This window comes from Centrocercus urophasianus, unplaced genomic scaffold (assembly GCF_019232065.1).
Source record: "Centrocercus urophasianus isolate 14NV4802_14NV808 unplaced genomic scaffold, USGS_Curo_1.0 seq_29, whole genome shotgun sequence".
NCBI classification, from domain to species: domain Eukaryota; kingdom Metazoa; phylum Chordata; class Aves; order Galliformes; family Phasianidae; genus Centrocercus; species Centrocercus urophasianus.
In genome coordinates this window covers 11,412,367-11,435,250 of record NW_024884855.1, presented here as the reverse complement: position 1 = coordinate 11,435,250, position 22,884 = coordinate 11,412,367, and the positions used below count along the sequence as shown (strand labels likewise).

The following is a 22,884-nucleotide window of genomic DNA, read 5'->3' as shown; positions in this document are numbered from 1 at the left end:
TCTCCGAGTAAATACAGGCATCCTATTGCAAAAACAACAGGAGTAGCAGCTCCAAAAGCAGTGTGCCATCAGCACTCTCTGGCAGCCTCACCCCACGCACCTGCTCACTCCCCCTGAACAGTTCTGCCGTGGTGCTGAGAGCACTTATTCATGTCTTTCAAGTGCATCAGCAGTTTGCTTTGTAAAAATTTATGGCTTGGATGTGGCACCACAATTTAAGATATAAAAAATAAGGTTTATAATCCATGCGCTCCCACCTTCTCCAGAGTAATGAGATTTTGATAGATGTTTCACTTTTAAACTCTCAGACCGCGTGGGTGAGGGAGACACCCGGATCAACGTGAAGATTCCCATGCCTGATCCCACATGTACTCAGTAGTACAGACTACTTCTGGAGCTCCATCTTTATATTTAAGTGCAAATCCTGTAGCCAGGAGTTGGCCTGAGTAGCCTGGCTATAAAAGGCAAGTGTTCAACAAGATGGCCAGAGGGGAAACCCTGTAGTTTTTTTCTCCATTCCAGCAGAGGAAGCTCAGAGATCAGATGGGATCGCTCCCGGCAGCACGACACGGTGCAGCAATGGGCACCAATGAGTAAGAGGTGGGAAGGGAGACTGAGCCCTCCCTCTTAGACTTCGGCATTTAAAAGTCAGTCTTGTTAATGTTCTGTTCCCAATGGTCAAACCTCCCACCTCAAAGACACAGCAATCACTAAAACATACAATGAGGGTCTACAGAGATGTATTCATCACTGTTAAAATTGAAGAATAGTTATTCTATGATGACCACATGCAGTGTCAATATCCATGCCCTTTCAATACACTTAGTATATAGAATAAAATTCTACCCTTAAGAAATCTAACGGCAGACAGTTTTTTCCCCCATTCCCCATTGCACTTCTGTCCTGGCTTGGAGCTCTGAAGGCTTTTTTTGTCGACTTCATTTTCCTCTGCACAATTCAGTAAAAAAGACCAATGCAGTGTTTTTTTTCTATAGAATTAGTGATGAAAAAGGTCAAGCTTTTCCATCCACTACTGCTATTATCTCTATCAATCACTATTATGAACATACCTCTGCTTTCTCACTTTGTTAATTCACACACTCCCATTCAGAAGATGTTTCCCCTCACTCCACAGTCACACAAACCCTCATTATATGCTGCTATGAAACCTTTGCAGAGTTGCTACAAAAGATGAAGGAAGAAGCTGTGGAGTGGCTCAAAACATCCCTGGTGAATCACACAAGACTCCATGTAAGGACTCCTACTGGTCTGAATGGAAGAAAACAGCAGATAGCAAATGAATCAGAAGATCTTTCACATAGAATGGTTCTGTTCACATCGAATGATTCTGGGAGTATTTTATTTAACTGTAGGCAAGACTTCAAAAAATGGTCATTTAAATCAATTCAGCTGCCTTTAAGTGAAACCTTCAACAACTTTGGTTCAAAGAGGTTGTTTGGTTTGCTTATCTCTAGTGAGCTTTCTCTATCCATTAGGGCTCAGTGCAGCTTGCACAGAGAGACGAGACAATGCCTGCATTGGAAATGTCAGCTACTGCCAGCTTTGAACACAGAAATAGGACTTTCTGCACATTCTGGCCTTTTAATTTGGTGTGACCCTGGAAACCTTTCACTGATTTCAGCAGATTTTCAGAAAGCCACCACCTTGGCAGTATCTTTAAGATTCAGTGGTACAATGTCAAATAAGCTCCAAAGGCGGCACGCTCACTGCGACACCTCTGTGATCTGCAGAGAGAGCAGCACAGCAGAAATTACCTTCACTCTGCAACCATTCTGGTGACAATGCATATGATTATCACAGTGTAATCATCATAACATTATAGCACTAGTATGCCATGTTCTATTGGCTGTATATCCCAACAACACTAATGCACGCTGCCACCCTGCAAAGGCAGAAAGCAAGCAGTCCTTCTCAGCCAGCACCAATCTTACACCCGAGCTCTACAGCCACAGTGGGTACGAAATGAAATGCAGCCACACCTCACCTGCATGAGATTACTGCATGGACATCTCAACTTCCATCCGTTCTGCTATCCAGGCACATTTGCATCACTTCAGAAATAACATCCACACTCGAAAGAGAGGAACAAAGCTGTGCAGAGCAGCCACCAAAACAGCCACCAACATAAAGGTGCTTTTAAAAATGACAATCAATCATAAACCAAGTGCAGCTTTAAAACAGCAGAATCAACCGTGCCACAGGGCATTTCCTAGGGATACATGAGAGGCCGGGGTTAAGGCCCAGACATGACTACACCCAGCCAGCCATTAATCACCAGGAAATGCCTTTGCCTTGATCATTTACTATTTAAAATCGTAGACATTTGACATGGAAAGACCTTTTAGATCATTTTGTTCATCTCAGGCAATCTTCCCCTTCGGTATTTCTTTAAGGCAATCTGTGTTAAGCATGTCCTGTGTCTGAATGTACTCCCCCTGAAGCAAAAGAAATGTTAAGGGATGGGACAAGACAGGATTCAGGCAGAAAGACCAACAGACTGGTGCAGAGCCAGCAGAATTGGAACACGCTGCTCTGGCTGCACTTTGCCCCATGGACGGAGAACCCTGCAACGCTTCAGAGAAACAAAGCGGTTTTGCACAAAGAATAAAAATCAGAGAATACTTTTTTGTTGCTGAAAGGCTTTTCATAATCAAAACTTGAAGCTCTGCTGTCTCTTGAGTTCACAGTCTTGCCCTCGAGGTGCAGCAGCAGAGCCCAGCCCGCAGGTGTCTGGCACATCCACACACCAGGAGCCATCCCTAGGGGCACGGTGCAGAGCAAGGAACATCTCCAGGCTCAGGGCATGGCAGCCCCACACCTCTTCTCCACCTCCCCAGCGGCCCTCGGGCATTGGGAGGCCTGGGAACAAGGAGATGGAGGCGCATGGGTGATGAGAGTGGCCCTTGGGCACAGGACAGCCTCTCAGCCTGGCTTTGCCCAGCTGCTGCTGGCAGGAAGCCGCCAGGCGGCTGCACAACGGCCCAGGCGCTGGGCTCCAGTCGTGTTCTTTGCTCTTGGAATTTGAGTTGCCCCTCTTATTACACATCCCACCCACCTGTTGCGGTGGTGACACAAAGCAGATCTGCTCAGCAAAGGTGGGCTCCGCGCTGGGTTTTAATGAATCATCCCAGGGATACTTGGCCTTGACTAATCAGTAGCTTCTGTGGGAAAACAACTGAATTAATATTCCTCCTGGTGCCAGATTTTAAAGGCTGTCTGTGCCAAGCACTGTGGATTATTGGCAACAATGCACTGTTTTCCTCCCTCCGACATGTCAGCGTACAAAGCCATAAAAGTCACAAAGGAAAAAAAATGTTGCATTTTAGAGATTCTTTCTTTCTACAAAGCTAGCCATTATCTTTACTCTCTCCGAAGCCAGGAAATGTCCACAGAGTCAACATGAAAGTGACTCTATAATGGGTTATTCATCAACTGTTGGTATTTGTGACTGCCCTTACAGTTACCGTGCCCTGGAAGCAGGCAGTGCAGCCTGCCACCACCTACAGACATCAGGCACGAAGGACAGAGCACACGCTAACAGGGCACCTCCCTCACCCTGCCCACCAAATCCTTTCTGGTGAAAATCGGTTTTAGCTGCTGATGTTGTTTTACAGCCCAATTACTCCTACCACCATCTGCTTCTTTGTGAAAACATTCTGTAGATGCTGAAGTAAGCAGACCAAGCAGAAGTCTGAGACAGGCAGCACCATTAAAGTCTCAGTGCTAATTCTGTGAGCAGGGCTGGGCTGGCAGCTGTGGACAGCCAAGGCAAGAGCTGCAGGGCAAGAAGCAAAACTTGGAATAAAGCAGGGGAAAGGGAAAGGGGAGCTTATCACAGAGATCAGGAAAATCCCTATAGGAAGCTTTCTTAAAGTCCCATCAGTCGGTGAATCCCGAGTATTTGTGGACCACATTTTCTGATTCTGAAATTCTGAAGGAAAAAAAAAAACCTATCAAAGGTGCCTCTTCTGAAGGACAGTGCAGAGAGCCTTGCACATTCCTCTAAATCCACATTATAAAGCTAATGGCCGAGCCCTCAGGGATGTATTATTTCAGTCATCTCAACATTATCTTTGCAGAGGAGGGATAAAAGCTGTCTCAGGGAATTTTAACACGATCCAGAGAAAGGGCTGAGCTTCACCACGCATCAGGAAACCCTCCACTTCTTTCCCACTGAACCCCACTATATTCCAGGCCATACCTATGTGGCAGGATTTTTGTTCAAACACAGAGGGGCATTCCTCAGGACAGCTTATGGACGGAGCTCCTCGCTCCTGGCAGAAATGCCCTTCACTTCACTCTACATTTACCATGGTCTTGGTCACTTTGGGTAAATACTTCGAATCAGGACTTTTGAGCTCTGTCTTCAACACCAGAAGTGTTTATAAGGATCCTGAGAACCTCCTGAAAATTCTGTCGGGCAAACAGCCCAGGCTGTTCTCCTTACTCACACAGGGGCACTTCACTGTGTGGGAACCTCTGCTGCTTCTCCAAACCTCCCTGGCAGCAAATTCCACTGGACGAGAGAAAACAAAAACCATACCTTAAAGTATTACATACATGAAAAGTCACTGTCAGTTTTGAGCACAAAGAAAACAGATGATTCTGATGAAAATCGAGATGGTGACATAAATATCAAGAATGAAGCAGGCAATTATTAACGCTGGGTTCTACATCTCTGCACACCAAATGATCTCCCATTTTCCACGTATTCCATAGTGGTAAGAGGACGGGGTGTGGCTGAACATCCAGCAAAATCTTCCATTTATGGGTTTACAAATCAGATGTTTCAAATTGCAGCTGAATGAGACTGAAGACTCCTACACAAGTTGCCATGTCAGAAATGAGCTGGGGAAACATCCATAGACTTTTGTTTTTTGCTTTGGATACAGCACGTGCAAAGAGAAGTGCTTCTAAACCTTTGAGAACTGGATTGTTGCACTGCATCCTCCTCATGTTTTGCTTTAAGAGAAAAGCTTACTGATGTCCCAGTGAGACGGTAACACAGAAAGCCCTGCATGTACCTCGAGGTTCTGGCACAAGCAGTGTTCTCAGTTGCAGAGTCCTGGAAGACCAATAGCATGTCACTCCTCAGCTGCCACTGCAGCCCTTTGGGAGTGCTGATAGCATCATTCTTGGGACAGCTTTGATTTTACAGTTAAGGATCAGCAGTTCTAGGGCTACTTTCCAAGAGAAGACAAATCCTTTGAACTACATAGCCAAAGACACTGCAAAAATTCCTTTAGCCAGAAAACAATCTTGGATTTTTATTAGTTCCCAACTTTCGACTTATGAAAGACTATCATACAAAAACAAGGAAAGAAATAAACAAATTTTAGTCAGCAGTACAAAGAGCAAATTAGTTCCACATAAGCTGCAGTAGAAAATAGCACCCATCATTTGAGGGCAGTAAAATCTAACCTGAAGGAACAGTTGGTGGGGTACCCTGGATCCTGGCCATAAAACACACACCTCTCCACCTCAGGCCTTCTGTGGGAACCATGAATTCCAAGACCTGCAAAGTGCCCTATTCTGACCGACTGATTTTCAGTAGGGATGATGAACTCTCTTAACTCTTGTGTTTTTGCTTCAGACTAGAACTTGTAACGTGGAGGGTGCTTCATGCACCTCGTCACACAGGTGTGGTGGGCATCAGCTCCATGAAGTTCTTCAGATGTTCGAGTAAGACAAGTGGGTAAGCAAGATAAAATAAGTAGATGAAAAGGTGAAATGTATTTTATACCACAGTAATTATCACTCTCAAAATTATTTTGTCCTATGTACACATTAGGCCATGTGCTTGTGCCAAACCAGGTGAGAATCTGATTTCAGTAACTAAATGTTGGCTGTGTACACTGTTTTTAAATTGTTTCTCTCCCAGCAAATTAAAGAAGCTTCTTTTCTGTAATATAAGGACAATCTAAACAGAACGGTATTGGAGGAGGATGATGCAAGAGGGCTTAATGCTGCTTGTGGACAAGAGTTTGAGTCATGACTGGTTTGACGGCGCTTTTTTAACCGTACATTTTTAAACTATTATACATTATTCTCCAATTCTGAGTTCATAGCAACTCACAGAATTTACTTACAGTTGTCCTGGTTTCTGCCACAAATGAGGAACAAAACCTGCAAAGTTCTAAAATAGACCAGAAATATTGGCTAATCTGAAGTCTCACAAAATCGTTCAGCAAATGATCCAGCATTGCTCCTGAGGTTACAGACTTTGCAGGACGTACTGCAGGAGCTGGCACTGCCACGGATATTGGAGGGCTGGAGAAAGATGGAAGGAAGGACTGAAAGCTGCATGACTCACAGCTCCTCCATTGCTGGCAGAACAAGAAGGAGAGCAGCCACTCGCTCACTACAAAATACTGGCCCTTTCCAACAGAGGATGGAGAAGGGCATGCTCAAAATTTTACATATGTGCAGCCTGATGCATCCATCACTCACAGAACCCAGAGTGAACTCAACAAGAGCAGGACTGAGACTGCATTTAAGTCATTTGGGCTCAGAAAAACACTTCACCTCTGTCCCCAGGCAGGATGGCACCCAATCACATGCCTCAGTTGATATCTTTGATGTCATCTGGCCATTAAAAATCCCATCCTGAATGCAGACGAACTTTGATGTGGGGCAAATGGAAACACCACTGTGTGAGCACAGCCAGGTGAAAGTGACAAAACTCAGACTACCTTTCCTGTAAGAGCTCTGCAAAAACCAATGTCTCCACAGTTAAAAACAAGCAAAGCACAGAGCTCTCAGTAACTGCTTGCTCTGCTTATTAGGTATATTTTGTTTATTTGGCATACGAGGAGTTGCTGTAGACTGCCCTTAACAAACATACTCAGTATCAACAAAATCCTGGTAACACTAGGCAGTTCGGATTGCAGCCTTTGAAACTCCTTTTCTAGACAACATTCATCTTCCTAATTAATAATTAATCACACTGTGTTTTTAAAGAGATTATCAGGTGTGATAGCAGAGTGTGCCTAAGGCAGTGACTTCATTAACCGTACGGAAGAAGTTTACTTTGTAGTTCTCCTGCCTGTCGTAGGGGTAGGTGCCAAAGGGGTCTCTCTTGGGTTAGAATGTCAAAGAGCAACAATTTAAGGCAGGAAACAATTGGGCTATTATTTTTTTCTTTTTCTTTTTTTTTTTCTTCTTAAAGAGCTTTTAAATCATAAATCTTCAGATGCTTCTTGTGCAATTTAAGACTCAAGTCTCCTTTTCCTATGAAAGGGCCAATTCTACAAGGAGTGAGCCCAAGGATCTTCCTCTGCTCCTTCACGTTACCATGGCACAAAGGGTTTACAAACACTCTTCCACCTAACAAGCCATTTGTGCAGAGATGCCCCACAGCGTGCCAAGAGTGTCAGCAGGGTTGGAAACGCTGATTTCACCTACAGGATGGTATCTCAAGCATGCTTTCAACAGTCACAATAACTCATGGTGGATCCTGCCCAGACTGGAGCCAGTTTGTGGCCCTGACTGGAAACATCAACAGCATACGACAACTAGCAGCCCCCCAGCAGGCACCACGCTGTTTTGAATGTGATCTGCACTATCCTTGGCTGGATCAATAATTACTATCAATTCATTCCACTAATTTCCATCAATTGGGCAGCACTCTACTATTTTTGGAAGGACTTCTGTGCTGACAGTGAAAACTTTCCCTTATTTTCCAATTTTGCTGTTCCCATTCTCCAGTTTCAGTACCAATGGATACTTAATGTGATTTCCCATTAAGCTGTTGCTCACCTTCATGGAGTGTCATCAGGATTATTTCCACTGGTGTGGAAACAGAGGTGTGGGGTGGGTAACACTGCCTGCAGGCTGCTCTGACAGCCACAAGGACAGCAGGGAAGAACAAAGTCCCAAGCTGTGCACAGAGAAGGCTGGAACTACCACTCTAACTTAATACCCATCTACAATGAAAAAAAAAGTAAGTTTTGAAGTTTTTTTCCAATAAAATTTGTAATGTGAAACTGCTTGATACAATGGGTCCACTTCTCCTTGAACTTCCTCCTGCCAATTATCTTTTATTTTTAGATCTTTTATTTTTAGACTGCTGCATGTTATCACTGGGCAGCTCAACCAACAATTAATTGGAATTGTTTTGCTTCTCACGCAGTTTTATTCCTTTGCTTTAGGCAGCACTTGAACCAAACTGTCCTCAGAGGAGATGACAGCACAGACAGCATGCTAAGGACAAGCACAAGCTGGCACGGCAGGGCACTCTCACTGCACTTCTCCCCTCCCACACCTGCATACATTTGCATCTGTGTGTGCATTTTTCTCAAGCCACGTCAAACTTTATGAAGAATCAGGGCCATATGGCAGCAGCTCAGCAAGCAAACAGCACAGAGAGCACTCAGTATGCAACCAATACAGGAAGACTCCTCTAGCACAGTCAGTGAGCTTCACAGCAGTATACATGGTGCCCAGCAGTGACAAAAAGGTCCAAGTGATGTGATGTGGGGAGGGGTGGGAGCTGGGAATCCCAGCAGGGCACTGCAGGGCTGTGATCCCATCAGCTCTGGCTGCTGCTTAATGGGCTTTTCTTCAGGGTGCATTGCCACCAAGCCAAAGCTGAGTTGAAGTTACAGAATGGTACACGATCCCAACCTCTGTTTTTAATTCTATTGCCACTACCTTGTTCAGTAACCTAGACAACAGCAAAAATCTCCTTCCAGTCCCACAGCACCACTAAAATGGCCTGAACTACTGTTCATACTGAACAGTGGCAAAGCACGAGCTGGGAACAAAAATCAGCCCCCATTCAAACAACATTTCATTTAAAGGGCCTTAGCAGATCCTACGTCGTTTAACTCCGCAAAGCTCACACGCTTTTGCAAGCTGCCACTTTAAGACACTAGCTAAAAATATTTGCTTTATCTGAAGTCAGATGAATAAATCCTCCCTACTGTTGGGTACACAGTGTGGCAGTGTGCAATACAACTGCAAATTTATTTGTTAGGAACTGTACATCTGTTATGATTTACGCTTGCCAAAATATTATTCTTTATGGCAACAATTGTTTCACGGTGCTTAAAGTTTTTCACCTCTGTGCCAGGAATCTCATATGGGATAATTCCATGACCTTGGAATCCAACAGATACATTCCACATCTGTCTGGTCTGGGAAAGCCCGAGTTTGTTGTGTGAAAAGCATAGTGGGAAACTGAGACCTGGAAATATCTGAAAATACAAAACTGCAGGGCTGCTGCTTTTTTCTTTTCTTAATTACCAGTTTCAAGTGCAGTAAATCAATCTCACAAAAGCAGTTGCTTTGCTTCCGTAAGCATGCATTCATTTCTCAGCCTATCTTCAAATGAAGGGACACGGTACAAACATTAAAAAAAAAATCTATTGCTGGAAAAAACTGCAGCCTTGAAATACTTAAGCTAAATCTTGTTGAAGGCTGTGTCAAATGTAAATGAATAAAATACCCAACCTGCTGCAAGGAAGCAACGCACTGCTGCCTGCGAAGACAGAACGACAGACAAACTGTGGCAGTCCTTAAATCTCAGGGTAATATTCTTCTCATTAGATTTTTACCAGAAAATGACCACAGACAGCTTTGTGAGCAGTGAACTTACAAAGCCTGGTTTCCCATGGTTTTCCCCCATGCACATTTTCTGTTATTCTAGTATTTTTGCTGAGCTCATGCTGCAGCCTTTCAATTCCAGGCGCAGAGCCTGTCCTTCCAGCAGCCTGCACCCTGCCATGGTATGGAGGAAGATGCTGGACAGAAGGCCAGGAAAAAAGGTTATTCTCAGAAAAAAACCAAAAGGAAAACAAAAAAGGGAACAGGTGAATCTGCATGACTGGCAGAAAAGGGAGCCCATCTACCTCTGTCCATAGTAACAAGGGTGATATTCCTGGTTTCAATCAGGAATTTTCCACTCAATCTGGAAGTGTCCCTTTCAAGAGGTGACCAGGTGCACTTCAGGCTGCAAATCCCGAGCGTGCCAGCTCCCCTGCTGGCAATGTCCTTCTGCAGGACCAGGGGATGGAAAAGACTGCATCCCACAGGATGAGCAATTTATGGAGATGACGGAGAATGGTGCAAACAACTGAAAATCCACGCGCTGTCCTTGCTGTCTGCAAGCACCTTTTACAACAAGAGTCTCAATATTTGTGATGCTGGTGATCTCTCTGGCTTTACCAAAGACTTACAAATTGGTAACTGATATGCCTAAGGCTTTCTGCAAACAACCATGTTTTGTAATAACTCACTATCTTGCCCAAAAATTCTGTGGCAAAGTGCAGCTTTGCACTACAGCACATACTGGACTCCAAAGGAGGCTGCATCCTGGTGATGCGTGCAATGGTTTCTGCATGCATGGCAGCCAAAAAACTGGCTGCATTTGTCGTGTTCTGGACTGTATAGCCACAGAAATCAATAAACATATGAAAGACCATAACGACTGTCAGGCATATTGTGACAACAAACCAGCTTTCAACCAATGTCTGTAGAAAAAAGCGCTCCCAGTGGCTCGTATCAAATCTCCTACAGATCAATCGAACACCAAAGATGCAAACTCCTGTGAAACCAGATTTAAAACACAAACCTCGAATTTTCTGTGAGAAGACACAAATACTTGTGCAGCACAAAAAATAGCTGATAACTGGACGTTCATTCTTTAATGCAGAACAGTACAGGCAACTTCCAGACTAAGAAACTATGCAAGATTTACAGTGCATGGGTGAGGTGAGCAGATACTTTATGATTACATAGTATGCAGTGCTAATACTTTCTTACCCATTCAAGTCTTTACAGCTGTTCCTTCATAGGGGGAAAATAAAGGCCTTTAGTAATTCTTTAGCAAGCTGCCAATTTTCCATATGGAATTTGATGGCTAAGAAAATCAGGTTTTTCTAGTCTCATGCTCTTGCAAGGAATAACAAGATGCTCAGTAATACTCGCAGAAATAAAAATTCCACATTTCCAAAGAGGCACAACAGTTCCTCAATTCTTCTTATACAGTAAAGATCTTATTAATGAGACAAAAAACAACATCTAAGTAACAGTTAATCTGGTTTTATTCCCTCACTATTGATTTGAAGGCTCATCACATATTTAAAGTTCCTCAGTGTGTAACTGTGTGCTCTGCAGGTGTGGTTATTTGCACTGACAACTTTGTGAGCATCAGGAGATAGACTGTGTTCATAAATCAAACAAATATTTCATCACCAGCATCCAACACTCAAGAGGGAAAAAAAGAATAGAATTTTAAGTGTCATATATTGATTATGAACTGAATTTTGGCTGCCTTGGGTAGAGGCACCTGTCCAAAAATTCATACTTAAGCAGCAAAGGAAAACCTGCTGGCCCCTGAACCATTTGGAATGGGTGCTGTGCAAACCCCTTCTCACCTGCGTGGCACAAGGTCTCTTTGCTCCAAACAATCATGTCACAGCACCGCATCTGATGGAACCCAAGATGTATTCCGTGTACAAGCAATTGGATTCTAAGGCAACACCACGACATCAGCTTCATTACATCCACCTGACCCACGTTCTCCCACCAGAGGAATTCAGATAGCTACTACCCCTTGTACCCCCACTGCCTTATTGCTGGTAGTGTAACACATGGCCTGAGCTGTGCACTTGAACTGTCACCACACAGCCACATGCCAGTCTATGGATTTGTGTAGGAGCACTCACAGCCAGCACTGAGAAATATGTCCCAAACTCCTATTTCAACTCATATACAATCATATCCTAATGCTGTCTTGTTATCCTTCTCTCAAATAAAGTCTCTCAAATGCCTTTCTATAACTTGTTATATCACAGTGTTTAAGTATTTGTGTGAGATACAGAGGACACAAATATTTATGCTAGAGAGGAGAAGAAATCCCATCAGCATCTGTTTGCAGAAGTGAGATGGTGCAACTGAAGTGTCAGATAATCTCCCAAAAAGATGTCAGTATTTTCAGCTGCCTGACAGATCTGTCTGCTTATGTGAGAGTAAACAAGAAAATGGCTCCACCATTTGGACTGAGTTTAAGGCAAAACGAAGAACAAATGATCCATTTTCAGATCAGGTCTCCTGTTCCAGTCTACAGATGTTCGCTGCAATTTCCCTTGTAAGTCCCTCTGGGAACAAAGATCAACACACCGTGTGGCTGGCCAGCCTTGTAAAATACGGACAGTTTGGAACAATCTAAAAAATGAAGTAGAAAAGGAACCTTCAAATGGTAAAGACAGAAGACACACCTCAAAATTCCTCCATGCCTTCACTTCCCTGGAAATCAAGGACTGTCCTGCGATATTTCCACAGAAATGGTGTCTGAATTCATGTGAATTTTGAGTCATTCTCCGGTTTATGTGGAGTTAGTTCGGATTTACGCTGGAGCAAGAGATTAAACTGAAACCAAATGCCTTTCATACAAAGTCTTGATCTTTACCAGGAAAAGACAGCTGATCAGGGTGCCAAACTTACCTCTGTAATAATGAAAAAGTCGTCACCAGGCTCTCCCTGCACAACAATTTTTTCCCCGTCTTCAAACTGGACAGGTTCCAGCGCATCAGCCACTGTCAGCCGCTCCCATTTATCCAGGGACTCTAAAATATTGAAGATCATAAAACTTTATTATAAAAAGATTCTAACTTTGGCAGAAGATTCATATATAAACTGACAGCCCCGATATGCCTGGTTCTGTTATAGAAGAAACATTTCTTTCATCCAGGCACTTTGCACGAACCTCAAGTTGGGAAACATGAATACATTTATTCATTGTGCCTTAGACTTTAGTAATCGCTCAGATAAGAATCTTGAAAGTTGGACAGGAATAGTTGGCTGCAGTTCCCTAGGTCTGCGATCAGCTCTGCTGCCTCGATGCTCAGGAGCAGCCCAGCTGTTCTGAAAGACTGAGATCCTCTCCTGCCACATCCCACCCCAGATGCCAGAACAAGTCCTGGTGTCTTTGCAGCAGTGTTGCTCTCAGATGGTTAACAATGGCTTTCTGAATAAGCACTGCAAAGGTGCTGATCCAAAAGATGAGATCAGGAGCTCCTGGAGCCAACACGAGTCCCTGTTAGCATGCGTGGCAGTGGGGCTCAGTCTGCTTCAGTAAAGCTGCACCTCTGTTTCATTTGCAATTTTGGCCATTGGGACTGCACACAAAAGTGCAAGAACTGTTTTTCTTTTCCTTCTGCCGCTCAGAGGAAAAAAAAGCTATAAAACTTCAAAGTAAACTTCAATAAGAAATTATTAACAGTCTGTTTTATGAGTAAAGGAACTCACAAAGCCTGGCTCCTGTGGCTTTGTGTCCTTATCGCTTACCTGCAGCTGCCACCATTCCCTCTGATACCTGCATGGCAAAAAAGTCTGCAGAGCGGCCAGCCCTGGGCTGCTGGCTTCCTCCCAGTGCCTTTCCTAGGGACAAATTCTATCTGTCCTGCCTTTAGGAAGATAAGGGACGGTAATCTGTGTCTCTTTCTTTTGCCTCTTTGCATGAGAATTCAAGAGAATTAATTGTGTTTGAACTTTTACCTTTTTTAATCAGATTTGAGTGGGAAAAGCAACAGGATTAGAAGTTATTAAAAGGAAAAGATAACACAACGATATAACCCTCATAGCTTTCAAAAGTTGAGCTAAAATTCATGTACTAGAGCTCTACTGATTCTTCCTTAATTCATTAGGAATTACTGGACGATTTTAAGTGGCTTCTATGGCTTCTGACAACAAGACCAGACTTGGGTTGCTTGCTCAGACTCTGGCTTTTGCAGTTAGTTCAATACACTGCTCAGAAGCATTGTGGGAATGTGAAAGAGTTATTCTCTAAAATCCAAACAGCCCTTTGGCTGAGCCCAAAGAGTGCACAGAGTCTGACAAGACCAAATGGGTGATCGGTGCACGAAAGGTAAGCTTTGAGCTGCTTGACAAAAACACAACTTAATGCTTCTGTGCATTTCCTGTTGCAACTTGAGAAATAATTACTCCTAATATGTTTCCCTCCTACAATCACTAATGGACTGTCCTGGCATATTTGTGGCCTTTCGTGTAGAACCATCAGTATCAAAGTCCAAGCTCATACCATCAGTGCCACATTCAAACAGTGCTCTGTTTGACTAAAAATGAGCATAAAACTCTTTCATGCAGAGTAGAGTGGGCTTTTTCTTTCTTTCTTTTTTTTTTTTTTCTTTTTTAAAGAAAGAGCTCAGTAATTAAGAATGAAAAGAAAGAATCTCTTTAAACTTCTTCAGTTGCCTTTATGAAAAATTCAAAGCTAATTCCAGCTCTAGTCATGAAGTGTCTCTCTTTTGTCTACAGGAATTATGCCACTACAAATACACTGGTTAATGGCTCTTGCAAGCAGAGTACCATACAGAACTTTGTACATGACAGAGCTTAACATTTGAGTTGCAGAGTTAAATTCAAACAACAAATAAGTAGACCAATCTTTTCAATTTCTAAACTGTACATTCAAATTCATTATTGTACATTTAATTAAAAGCCAGGGTAAAATTTTAAATTGATTAGTTTCAACATGCCTTCTTAGACAGGCAGCTACCAATAACTTAAAAAGTCCTTAGGATTAAAAAAAAATAAGTAGGTTGCTTCAAAAGTAATGCCTCCTATTTATTTTTATGGAAACTACTACAGCCACAAAGAGCACAGTAACACTACTTGACAGGGCAAATTCTAAGCTACCAAGCACTGCTTTTCAACACGCTCATCACCATTAGCTGTGCGTTTTCACCAGTGATGAACAAGAGCCTGTTTGTCTTTTCACCCCTTTCCTACCCCAAAAGACAGTGCACATCACTTCACCCACTGAGGGTTGCATCATCACCTTTTCCTGTGACAAGGAATTCATGTGCTGCCACTCCACAGGCTGCCATTTTGACTCTGACTCATAGTGGTGACACTACAACTCATCATCACTAATGACGCCACCAGGAAACTGGCACCTCCGGCCCTGTATTGGTTTAATAGGTCCTGACAGATTTGCATGTGGTGTTCATCCTGTTCCTTTTGTGGGAAACACCTGCTTTTCCAATGTTCTACCACCATTTCTGACAGTGCCAATACTCAGCTCCATACACAGTTCCCTGATCATAATCTTCTGATTTGTGCAGAGGAGCTGATCAAAGCCCGCTTCATTTCATGGTGGGACAGCTGTGCACGGCCACCCAGAAGATGGCTTTTCTTTCACACTGCTGTCACCGCTGCTGAAATGCACCACTCGCCCCTCACTGTGCTCACGTCCACTGTTCTGTCTCCAGAAACGTTCAGCAAGTGTTGATGAATGTCAGTGGGGCCATTTTTTCTGCACAGAGGAATTCAGTGACACACCTTTGCTACATACTCACTTCCATGCCAGACGCCATCCTGTCAGACTGTCCCTCTGCTGCCATCTGTCACGTGGTCACAAAATGTAATGGGATATTGGTGGGAAGGTTCAGCCTCTGCTGCCATCCCAGCGACATCTGCCTCTGATGTCATGAGCCAACATAACAAAACAGGAGGCATCACTTTCAGAGCAGCCCTCAGGCAAATCTATGCCCTTACAATTACAGAGGTAATTACAGACACAGGCAGGCCTTGTAAAGAAATCACCAAGTTCTGACCAATTAAGGCACGAGGTGATGCTGACTTCCTTCCACTTTGAGATGTCTAAAATACTTTTGTTTTCCAGCTGCCATCTACTCTTCACATGCATGAAATAAACCCTTCAACGTCTCACCTAAATTCTCTTTCTTCCTGAACTGATGTGTTATTTTGTCTGGTCTTTTCTGTACTTAAAAAAGCTTCAAGTCTTGAAGTCCTCACTCATTTCTTACTGAGTTTGAAAAACCATTCTACAGAGTAGGATATAACTATCTTGCAAACCACATAACTGAGGAAGTGCATCTCTGCGTAACTGTTCTACTCTGGAATTGGTTTGAGATTTCTCAAATTGTAATTGCTTCCTATTAGTACAGGTGCAGAGATCCTTTTTTCTCTAAATACTCACCACAATTAAGTATAACTAACACTTTTGATACAGAAAGTTTAAAATTAAGCATAAAAGAAGGCACTTCAATGATGTAAACTTCATTAATAAGTATGCTACATACTTGGCTTACTTTAAGCAGAGAAACATAGCTGAATACTGCAGGCACCTCTCCAAAGTTCAAGTCTATTCTCATGAAGACTCTCATATTTCAGGTGCATAAGCTCAAATCACAGAGGAATATCTTAAGCATGAAACAGAAAGTGCTTAAATAGGAAGACAAATACTTTTATTATGTAGGAAATAAATCCTCAACCGTTTTTTCAAAATAGCCCTAGTAGAAGCATGACGTTTCTCATACAGAACCAACATTTCATTGCACTGACTAACACCATCCTCCTTATTAGAAGTTTCTGCTCTGCTAATGGTGATTGATTGGCCCGGCATTACGGGTTTGTTGTTTTTCCTACTGAAGGCCATCAAGAACATGTCTGAATTTCGTGGCTATCACATTAATCAAAGGGAAACAAAATCCAAGGACAAGAAGCTAAACAGATGTTTTAAGAATGTGAGACAGAGGCTGTAAAAGACACAGAAGAAAAAATTCAGCCCATTTTGATTTGTGAGGTTAGTTTGCTTAGTGCACATAAATATAGGATTCCTGCAGGAAAAAGCTTCTCACCTGCCACCTGGAAGGATGTAACTGACTTTATGACAAATTCGTCACTCTGTTCTGTTTTCTCTTCTATCCACATGCAGTTACTGCAGCAGCAGCTACTGAAAGGTTACTGGTGCATGTCTGTTCACATATTTAAGGAAAGATTTGCCTTTCAAAGAAATGTGCACTGCTTATTAAAGAATGAGAAAAACAACTCCTAAAAAGGGCTCTTTACACTTTCATTCCTTAGGAAACAGTGCAGCTGTGAGATCTCCTGTTTGACCACCACTGCTTTCATCATGCCATCAAAGACCAAAATTCACTCAGCCAGCATGTACAACAGAGGAACGAACATGCAAGTCCAAAGGGCAACTGACCCAAAATGGAGACCTTGCTCAGGAATTCTTCATACATCTTCCGCTTCCTCAGTGTGCTGCCCTGTTATTAAAGGAGAGAGAAAGAGAAGGCAGGGCATTACACAAAGTATTTTTGTGATTTCTTCCTACGGCTGCTTTTTTTTCCCTTCTCCTTCCAAATCTTAAGCATAGCCAGTAAAAACAGCCAAAGGCAAATGTTTCCCCATAAAATGTCTGGGCAAGTTGTGTTCCTGATAAGCAAAGACAGAAGGAATCAAATTCAGCCCTGGTGTAATTTCACTGACTTCACCACCTTCCCTGGTGTTACTGGACACCAAGGATGAATTGTGTCCATTACTGCAGGCACACATCTAGCTTCATCAATTAACTCCTTAGCTAATTCAATATATATCTTGTTACCAGTGAGGCCCTACAAGAAGGGAGGTTACAATGATAAAGTGCATAAAAGTGCCCCCCTCATGGATCCCATCCTCTCAGGTTAGAAACTCTCTAATGCCAGGAGTGTTTGTGTGCCAGCCTGTGTTTGCACCCTGCACAGTGCTGTATGTATTGCTCCTGCTGAGCAACCTCATCATGTTACCATTTTAACACAATGTAGATGTTTTGGAGCAGAGAATCCACCAATGTATGCACAGTCAGCAGCACAGTCATTCCCAATTCGGATTTTTTGTGTGATAAATTACCAGGAAAAACTTACACTTACATGAACTTTGATCACCATGGAGGAGCCATTCCAGAAAGTGTTTTTGTCACACATTGTTATGAATATATACAATGCAACATGACCAATACAAAAATTACTAATAAGCTAAAGCTCCTGCAGTGACAGCAGTGACTTGGAAGTAGCAAAGAGGAATTCCTTCCACTGTGCTGTTCCTGTACACGACAGCCCATGTCGTTTCTCACTGGACAGACTGTGGTGGATGTCAGAGGCTGCCTGGTGCCTACGAGCCAGACCTACAGAACAGGAGTAGAGCAGCGTGGAGGTGACAACGCTCATCTTCTGAAGAAAGGGAAATGAAGATGGCATTTATTCTCAGGCCAGAAAGAAGAGAGAAGCAAATGTCAGTGTCTGTATTCTCTCTTCCTACAAGTGCTGCTCAGGTGGGGCCTGATCCAACAACCCCAAATCACAGGCAATTCTTCCACCAAAGCACCGGGCCGCAGCTCCAGCTCCTAACAGGAGCACCAGCAGAAGCTGCCGGCTGCCCTCCAACATTACCCTCCTCTCCCAGGCTACCTCTGCTCTGGAATTACCCCAGCAGCAGCAGAAGCCCCTCCGGGGTCTCTGAACCAGCAGCACCAGCTCCCAGTGTCCCCCCTCTACATCCCCCCATAATTTCTGAGCCCGGTGATGACAGTTCCCCTCCCGGAGATAGCATCAGTAACCCCGGTCTGACCTCTCTGTCTGACAAACCTGGTTCTCAACCTCGGAGGCCCCTGGAGCATTTGAAGTGCCAAAAAGAAAAAAATGAACTTCAAACGGAGGAGGCTCTGCAAACCACGCCAAATCCTGACAGCTCACTGCGAGACAAAGAACGGAAAGCTGGACTCTGTGCGGTTGTTGCTTTCCTCCCTGCAATCGAGTGGAAACTAGACCGGCAAAATTGACAGCTGTGGAAAACCAGATTGGTGGTTTAGTGTGATGGGCCAGGGCAGCCAGGGACAGATGGGGAAAATGCTTTTAAAATGACTGTGGACACAGATGAATTTTAAGAAGCAGTAATCAGTGGCCATAAGTCCCGCCTGACCACAGCTTGGAGTATTTAGGGATGCAGACGAGACCCAGGAAAGTGGGAATTGCTGGCATCCTGGCAGGGCTGGGCAGTGAGAGCCCATCACTGTGGGACCATGGGGTGTGAGATCTTGGCTAAACTAAGCCAGTGCAGAGACACAGAACTCACTCTGAAGACAACTGGGAAAGGGAACTAATTAATTGAATGTGCTACTATTTGTATTGTGATAGCATCGAGAACCTCAGCTACAACTGGGACTGCTCTTAATGTGTAACTGGTTCCCAGACAACACAGCTGGATCCCCACTCCTCCTCCAGTAGGCAGAAGTCTGGCTCACCTTCATGCACTCACCAGGGCCAGGACACTGCTTTGTTTTCACTGAAGTGCATTTTCCTGCTCAAGCTCTCATAAACACAAAGAGGGGAAGAGATCTGGGGAGACTACTCTAATATAAGCTAAAAAAAAGAAACAGCAGTAGAAATCTTACAAGCAACAAAGCACGTGCTTATTTCCATAAGTATTAATCGTCCTTCCTTCCCATGAATCAGAAAAACAGAACACGTTCACTGCCTACTTTCCCACCTTCATTGATCAGCCTAATATTCCCCTCTTATCCCTGGCCATACATGCAGTGTCACTTCTCACTCACAATTTCCCTTTTATACTTGCTTTGTTTGGTCTAACTACTCATGAGTATGAACTCCATCACACTCCATCATCCACTCCTTCTCCTACCTCCAAGTGGTTTCTGCAGAAGTGTCAACCAGCACTCTCATTGGATATGTACTAAATTTGATCATATGCAGTAGTTTCACAATGTTCCAGAAGCAGACAGCAATGGTATCTGCAAACTGGGAGACAGCAGGTGAGATGTGGTTTGCAACATCATCCTGCAATAAGAAGATGGCCAAGGCTACCTTGGTTTGTGCACTCAAAGACATTATTCAGGAGTGAAGCCTTACCTCCATGGCTCTGATGTGACTTTGCTGGTTTGCCACATCCTGCCTGAGCACCTCCTCTGCAGAGAAGTGCTGCAAAGCTGAACCAAGCCTGAAGAACTGCTAAAACCCTTGGGGAGAGCTAAAATGGAAAGAGCTAAACAACTTCAGCCTGCGTAGCTCAGCACAGCACCAAGATCATAGGTTCGTTATACTCATAACTAGCATGCATGCTTGTAAAGGTTTTAAGCAGACAGCACCTACACATATTTTAGATAAGATAATTTAGTCAGCATAATTTGACATAACTCAAAGTAATAGGAGAAAATTACAAAAAATCTACTTTAAGATGAATATCAAAGAGGTTTTCACAACTTAAGATTTATTCTCTTTCAGAAAAGGTCCCCAAGAGAAGCAAAAATCTTACTGACTGAGCCAGGTGACAACAGTAATGTACACGAACAATTCTGTACTGGCAGGGTTTTTGATGGCATGTTCTAGAAAGCCTTTATTACTTCAGCTTTTTCTCACCTATTAATATCTTCGTATTTCAATAGTCACTGCTTCTCCTCTCCCCACTTTCCTTTGTTCTGCTTCCCCCCAGTTCAGAGCTGACTTGAACGAGCTTTCCTTAAAGCAGTGGTTCTCACTGTGAAGAGCTGCTAATGTTCTAAGCTGCAGTGCTGCTCCCTGAAACAGTCTCAAGGAGAAACAAGTCACTTGTGTTTGCCAATTCCAACCAGGGAAGTGTTCAAAGACATTTGAGGACCACTTAAAAATACACAGGCTATAAAAAATGAACGCTGCAGAGATTACAACACATCGTGTTGAATAGGACTGATGCATCTATTTTCCAGCTGTCTCTTCTTCATTTCCGCTGGTTTCTTTTTCCATGTTCCTCCCCATTTCTCTAGTCAGGTCTCAGGTCTCTGCCCTCCTTCCCTTCTGATTGCCTCTTTGCAAGCACTCCAGCTTGCACTCTCCACCACTCGCCTTCTCTTATGCTCCCTTTCTTTGACACTGCAGACAGGTTGGCAGGAGTTGACTGGGTCCTTCCTAGAAATCCCCACCTTCAATAAGAAGCCCAACAAATGGCTACCGAAAAGCAAAGCGTGGCTCAAGTTTCAAATAAAAAAGCTATGCTGGCAGGTATGCAGCTGGCAGGAAGCACTGGAATGGCCTTCTGGGCTGCTCCAGCCCTGGTTAATCCCTGGGTAAACCTGATATTGAACGATGCTTAGGGTGTACATTCTTGCAGGAGCCTGAAAAAAAGTCAACAAAACAATGCAATACTGGCCCTGAAAACAGAATACCCCACAAGACCTTGGCTGCATGGATGTTAAAGAGAGAGCAGGCTTCATGTTTGCTTTATGTTTTGGCAAGCATGCAATCTACATTTTATGGAAATGCTAAGTCCTCCTGACTTGATTTTATCTCAGTGGAAAAAGGCACTTGCTAAAGAACGTGTACTCAGATTCAAAGCTTTGAAGAGATGGCAAAACAAAGCCAAAATACCATTAAAAAAATGCGACACAAAATTAGGAACTGTCTAACATTTCCTTGTCACTGCTTATATCCCAGTATCATAGCTCATTTTCCATGAGCAAAATCTGCCAAACAAGTAAAAAGTACTGCATGCAATGCAATTTCACTCTCAGAGCCAGGTAACTTGGAGCATGGGAACCATAGGAGAGTTAAATCATCCTGAACCAGGCCCTCTTGCAAAAGAAATTACAAGAAATTAATACTTCAAATTTCCTCAGTCTGGGAACTGAATTGTCTGGGGGATCAATCTGATGTAGGGATACAGACATTTGCTTCTCTGGTATTTGTGGTATTTGCCATATTTAGAATACAAATATTGTACTACCCTGGGATGTTCCCCACTCTGTGATGCTCTTGAATCCCAATAGCAAAGAAGAAAGCAGCAACGCTTTAGCAACTGAATTAGATAAGAATCCTAAGGCAAAAAATTCCTTTGCATCTCTCCCAGAAGAATGTAAATAAATACAGAACACATACACACAGTTGTGTTTGTGGATGAGCACGCAGAGAACGTGTGGGTAATAAACTGCAACAGTGTGAAAAGCATGCAGCTTAGCACAGATACTTTTATGTAACAAATGGGACACACAGACGTGCAGAAATTTGTGAGAGCACTGAGGGGGGAACACGCTGAAGTGGTTTTTGTAATCCATGTGATACAATGAATTTCATGCTGTAACACTTCGTGAAGAACTGCAATGAAAGTCAAGCAGTTTCTCTGCAAATCCTAACAAAAAGAATGATCCCAGCATTTACAACCATCACAGCTGCTAAAACAAACTTGAATGTGACCCTTAAGCTATCAGGGTACCTGGGCTGAGGCAATGAAAAGAAAAACATCTATTTTGAAGAGCTTCTTTTGGGACAGTCTCAAGTAATAAATGGCTGACAAAGGCAACTAAAAGCCAACAGGAGCTTTTTGTATCAGGCTTTGTCCACCCAAAAAGATGGGAAACCAAAACTCCCAAACCTCCTGTCACACGTTTCATTTGTCCCACAAAGCAGTCAGTATGGATGAGACAGGTAAGTGGGGAAAATGGCAGTGAGCAGAAACACAGACCAGAACTGACTGCGTGTGAAGCAAAGAACCAAAGCAGAGCCTGCAAGGAGAAATGAGGCACGGAGTCAACGTCTCATGACAGGATAAAATCTTTTTGGCAAGGGCAGACCTGAAGGCATGAATCACAAATAAATATTTACAACTTGAATAAAACTTCAATGCCAGCTTGAGAAAAATGGGACTGGTCACGGCCAGGAAGGAATGCAGACAAAAGGAAAAAGCATCACGGGTCAGGGAGGGATTTTATCTGACTACAGAAAAGAAAAAAATAAACCACCATCTTTGGACGAAAGTATTTGCAAACAGGAAATAAATAAAAAAATGCTGTTCCCTCTCAGTTTTCAAATCATTGTAAATGATATATTTCAAAAGTTATCCTAAGCGTTGCTGCTCCTCATTTAAAATCAGAAGCACTTCTACATCTAAAATATCCAGCAGCTTTCTAGAAACACGAGGTTAGAGGCTAAATGGCAGGAAATCGTGTTTCTGGGACTTGAAAGGCACCAACTACTGCCTCTTAAAACCAACTACAGCAAAACCAGCCAAGTAATGGTGGAGTCAGCCTCAAGTATGAAATACAACCACTGAAACATGATGTAATTA

General features: G+C 43.3%; 1 protein-coding gene across 1 annotated transcript in view; it reads right to left on the bottom strand.

Annotated features, from left to right (window-relative positions):
- The window catches only part of PRKAR1B (protein kinase cAMP-dependent type I regulatory subunit beta), an 87,705-nt gene that overhangs the window by 6,485 nt on the left and 58,336 nt on the right, over positions 1–22,884 (bottom strand). The window contains exons 8-9 of the mRNA XM_042827681.1: positions 17,003–17,063; positions 12,469–12,590 (exon numbers count right to left, since the gene is read on the bottom strand). Of these exons, the coding sequence (XP_042683615.1) occupies positions 12,469–12,590; positions 17,003–17,063 (183 nt within the window). The remainder of the gene's footprint in view (positions 1–12,468; positions 12,591–17,002; positions 17,064–22,884) is intronic.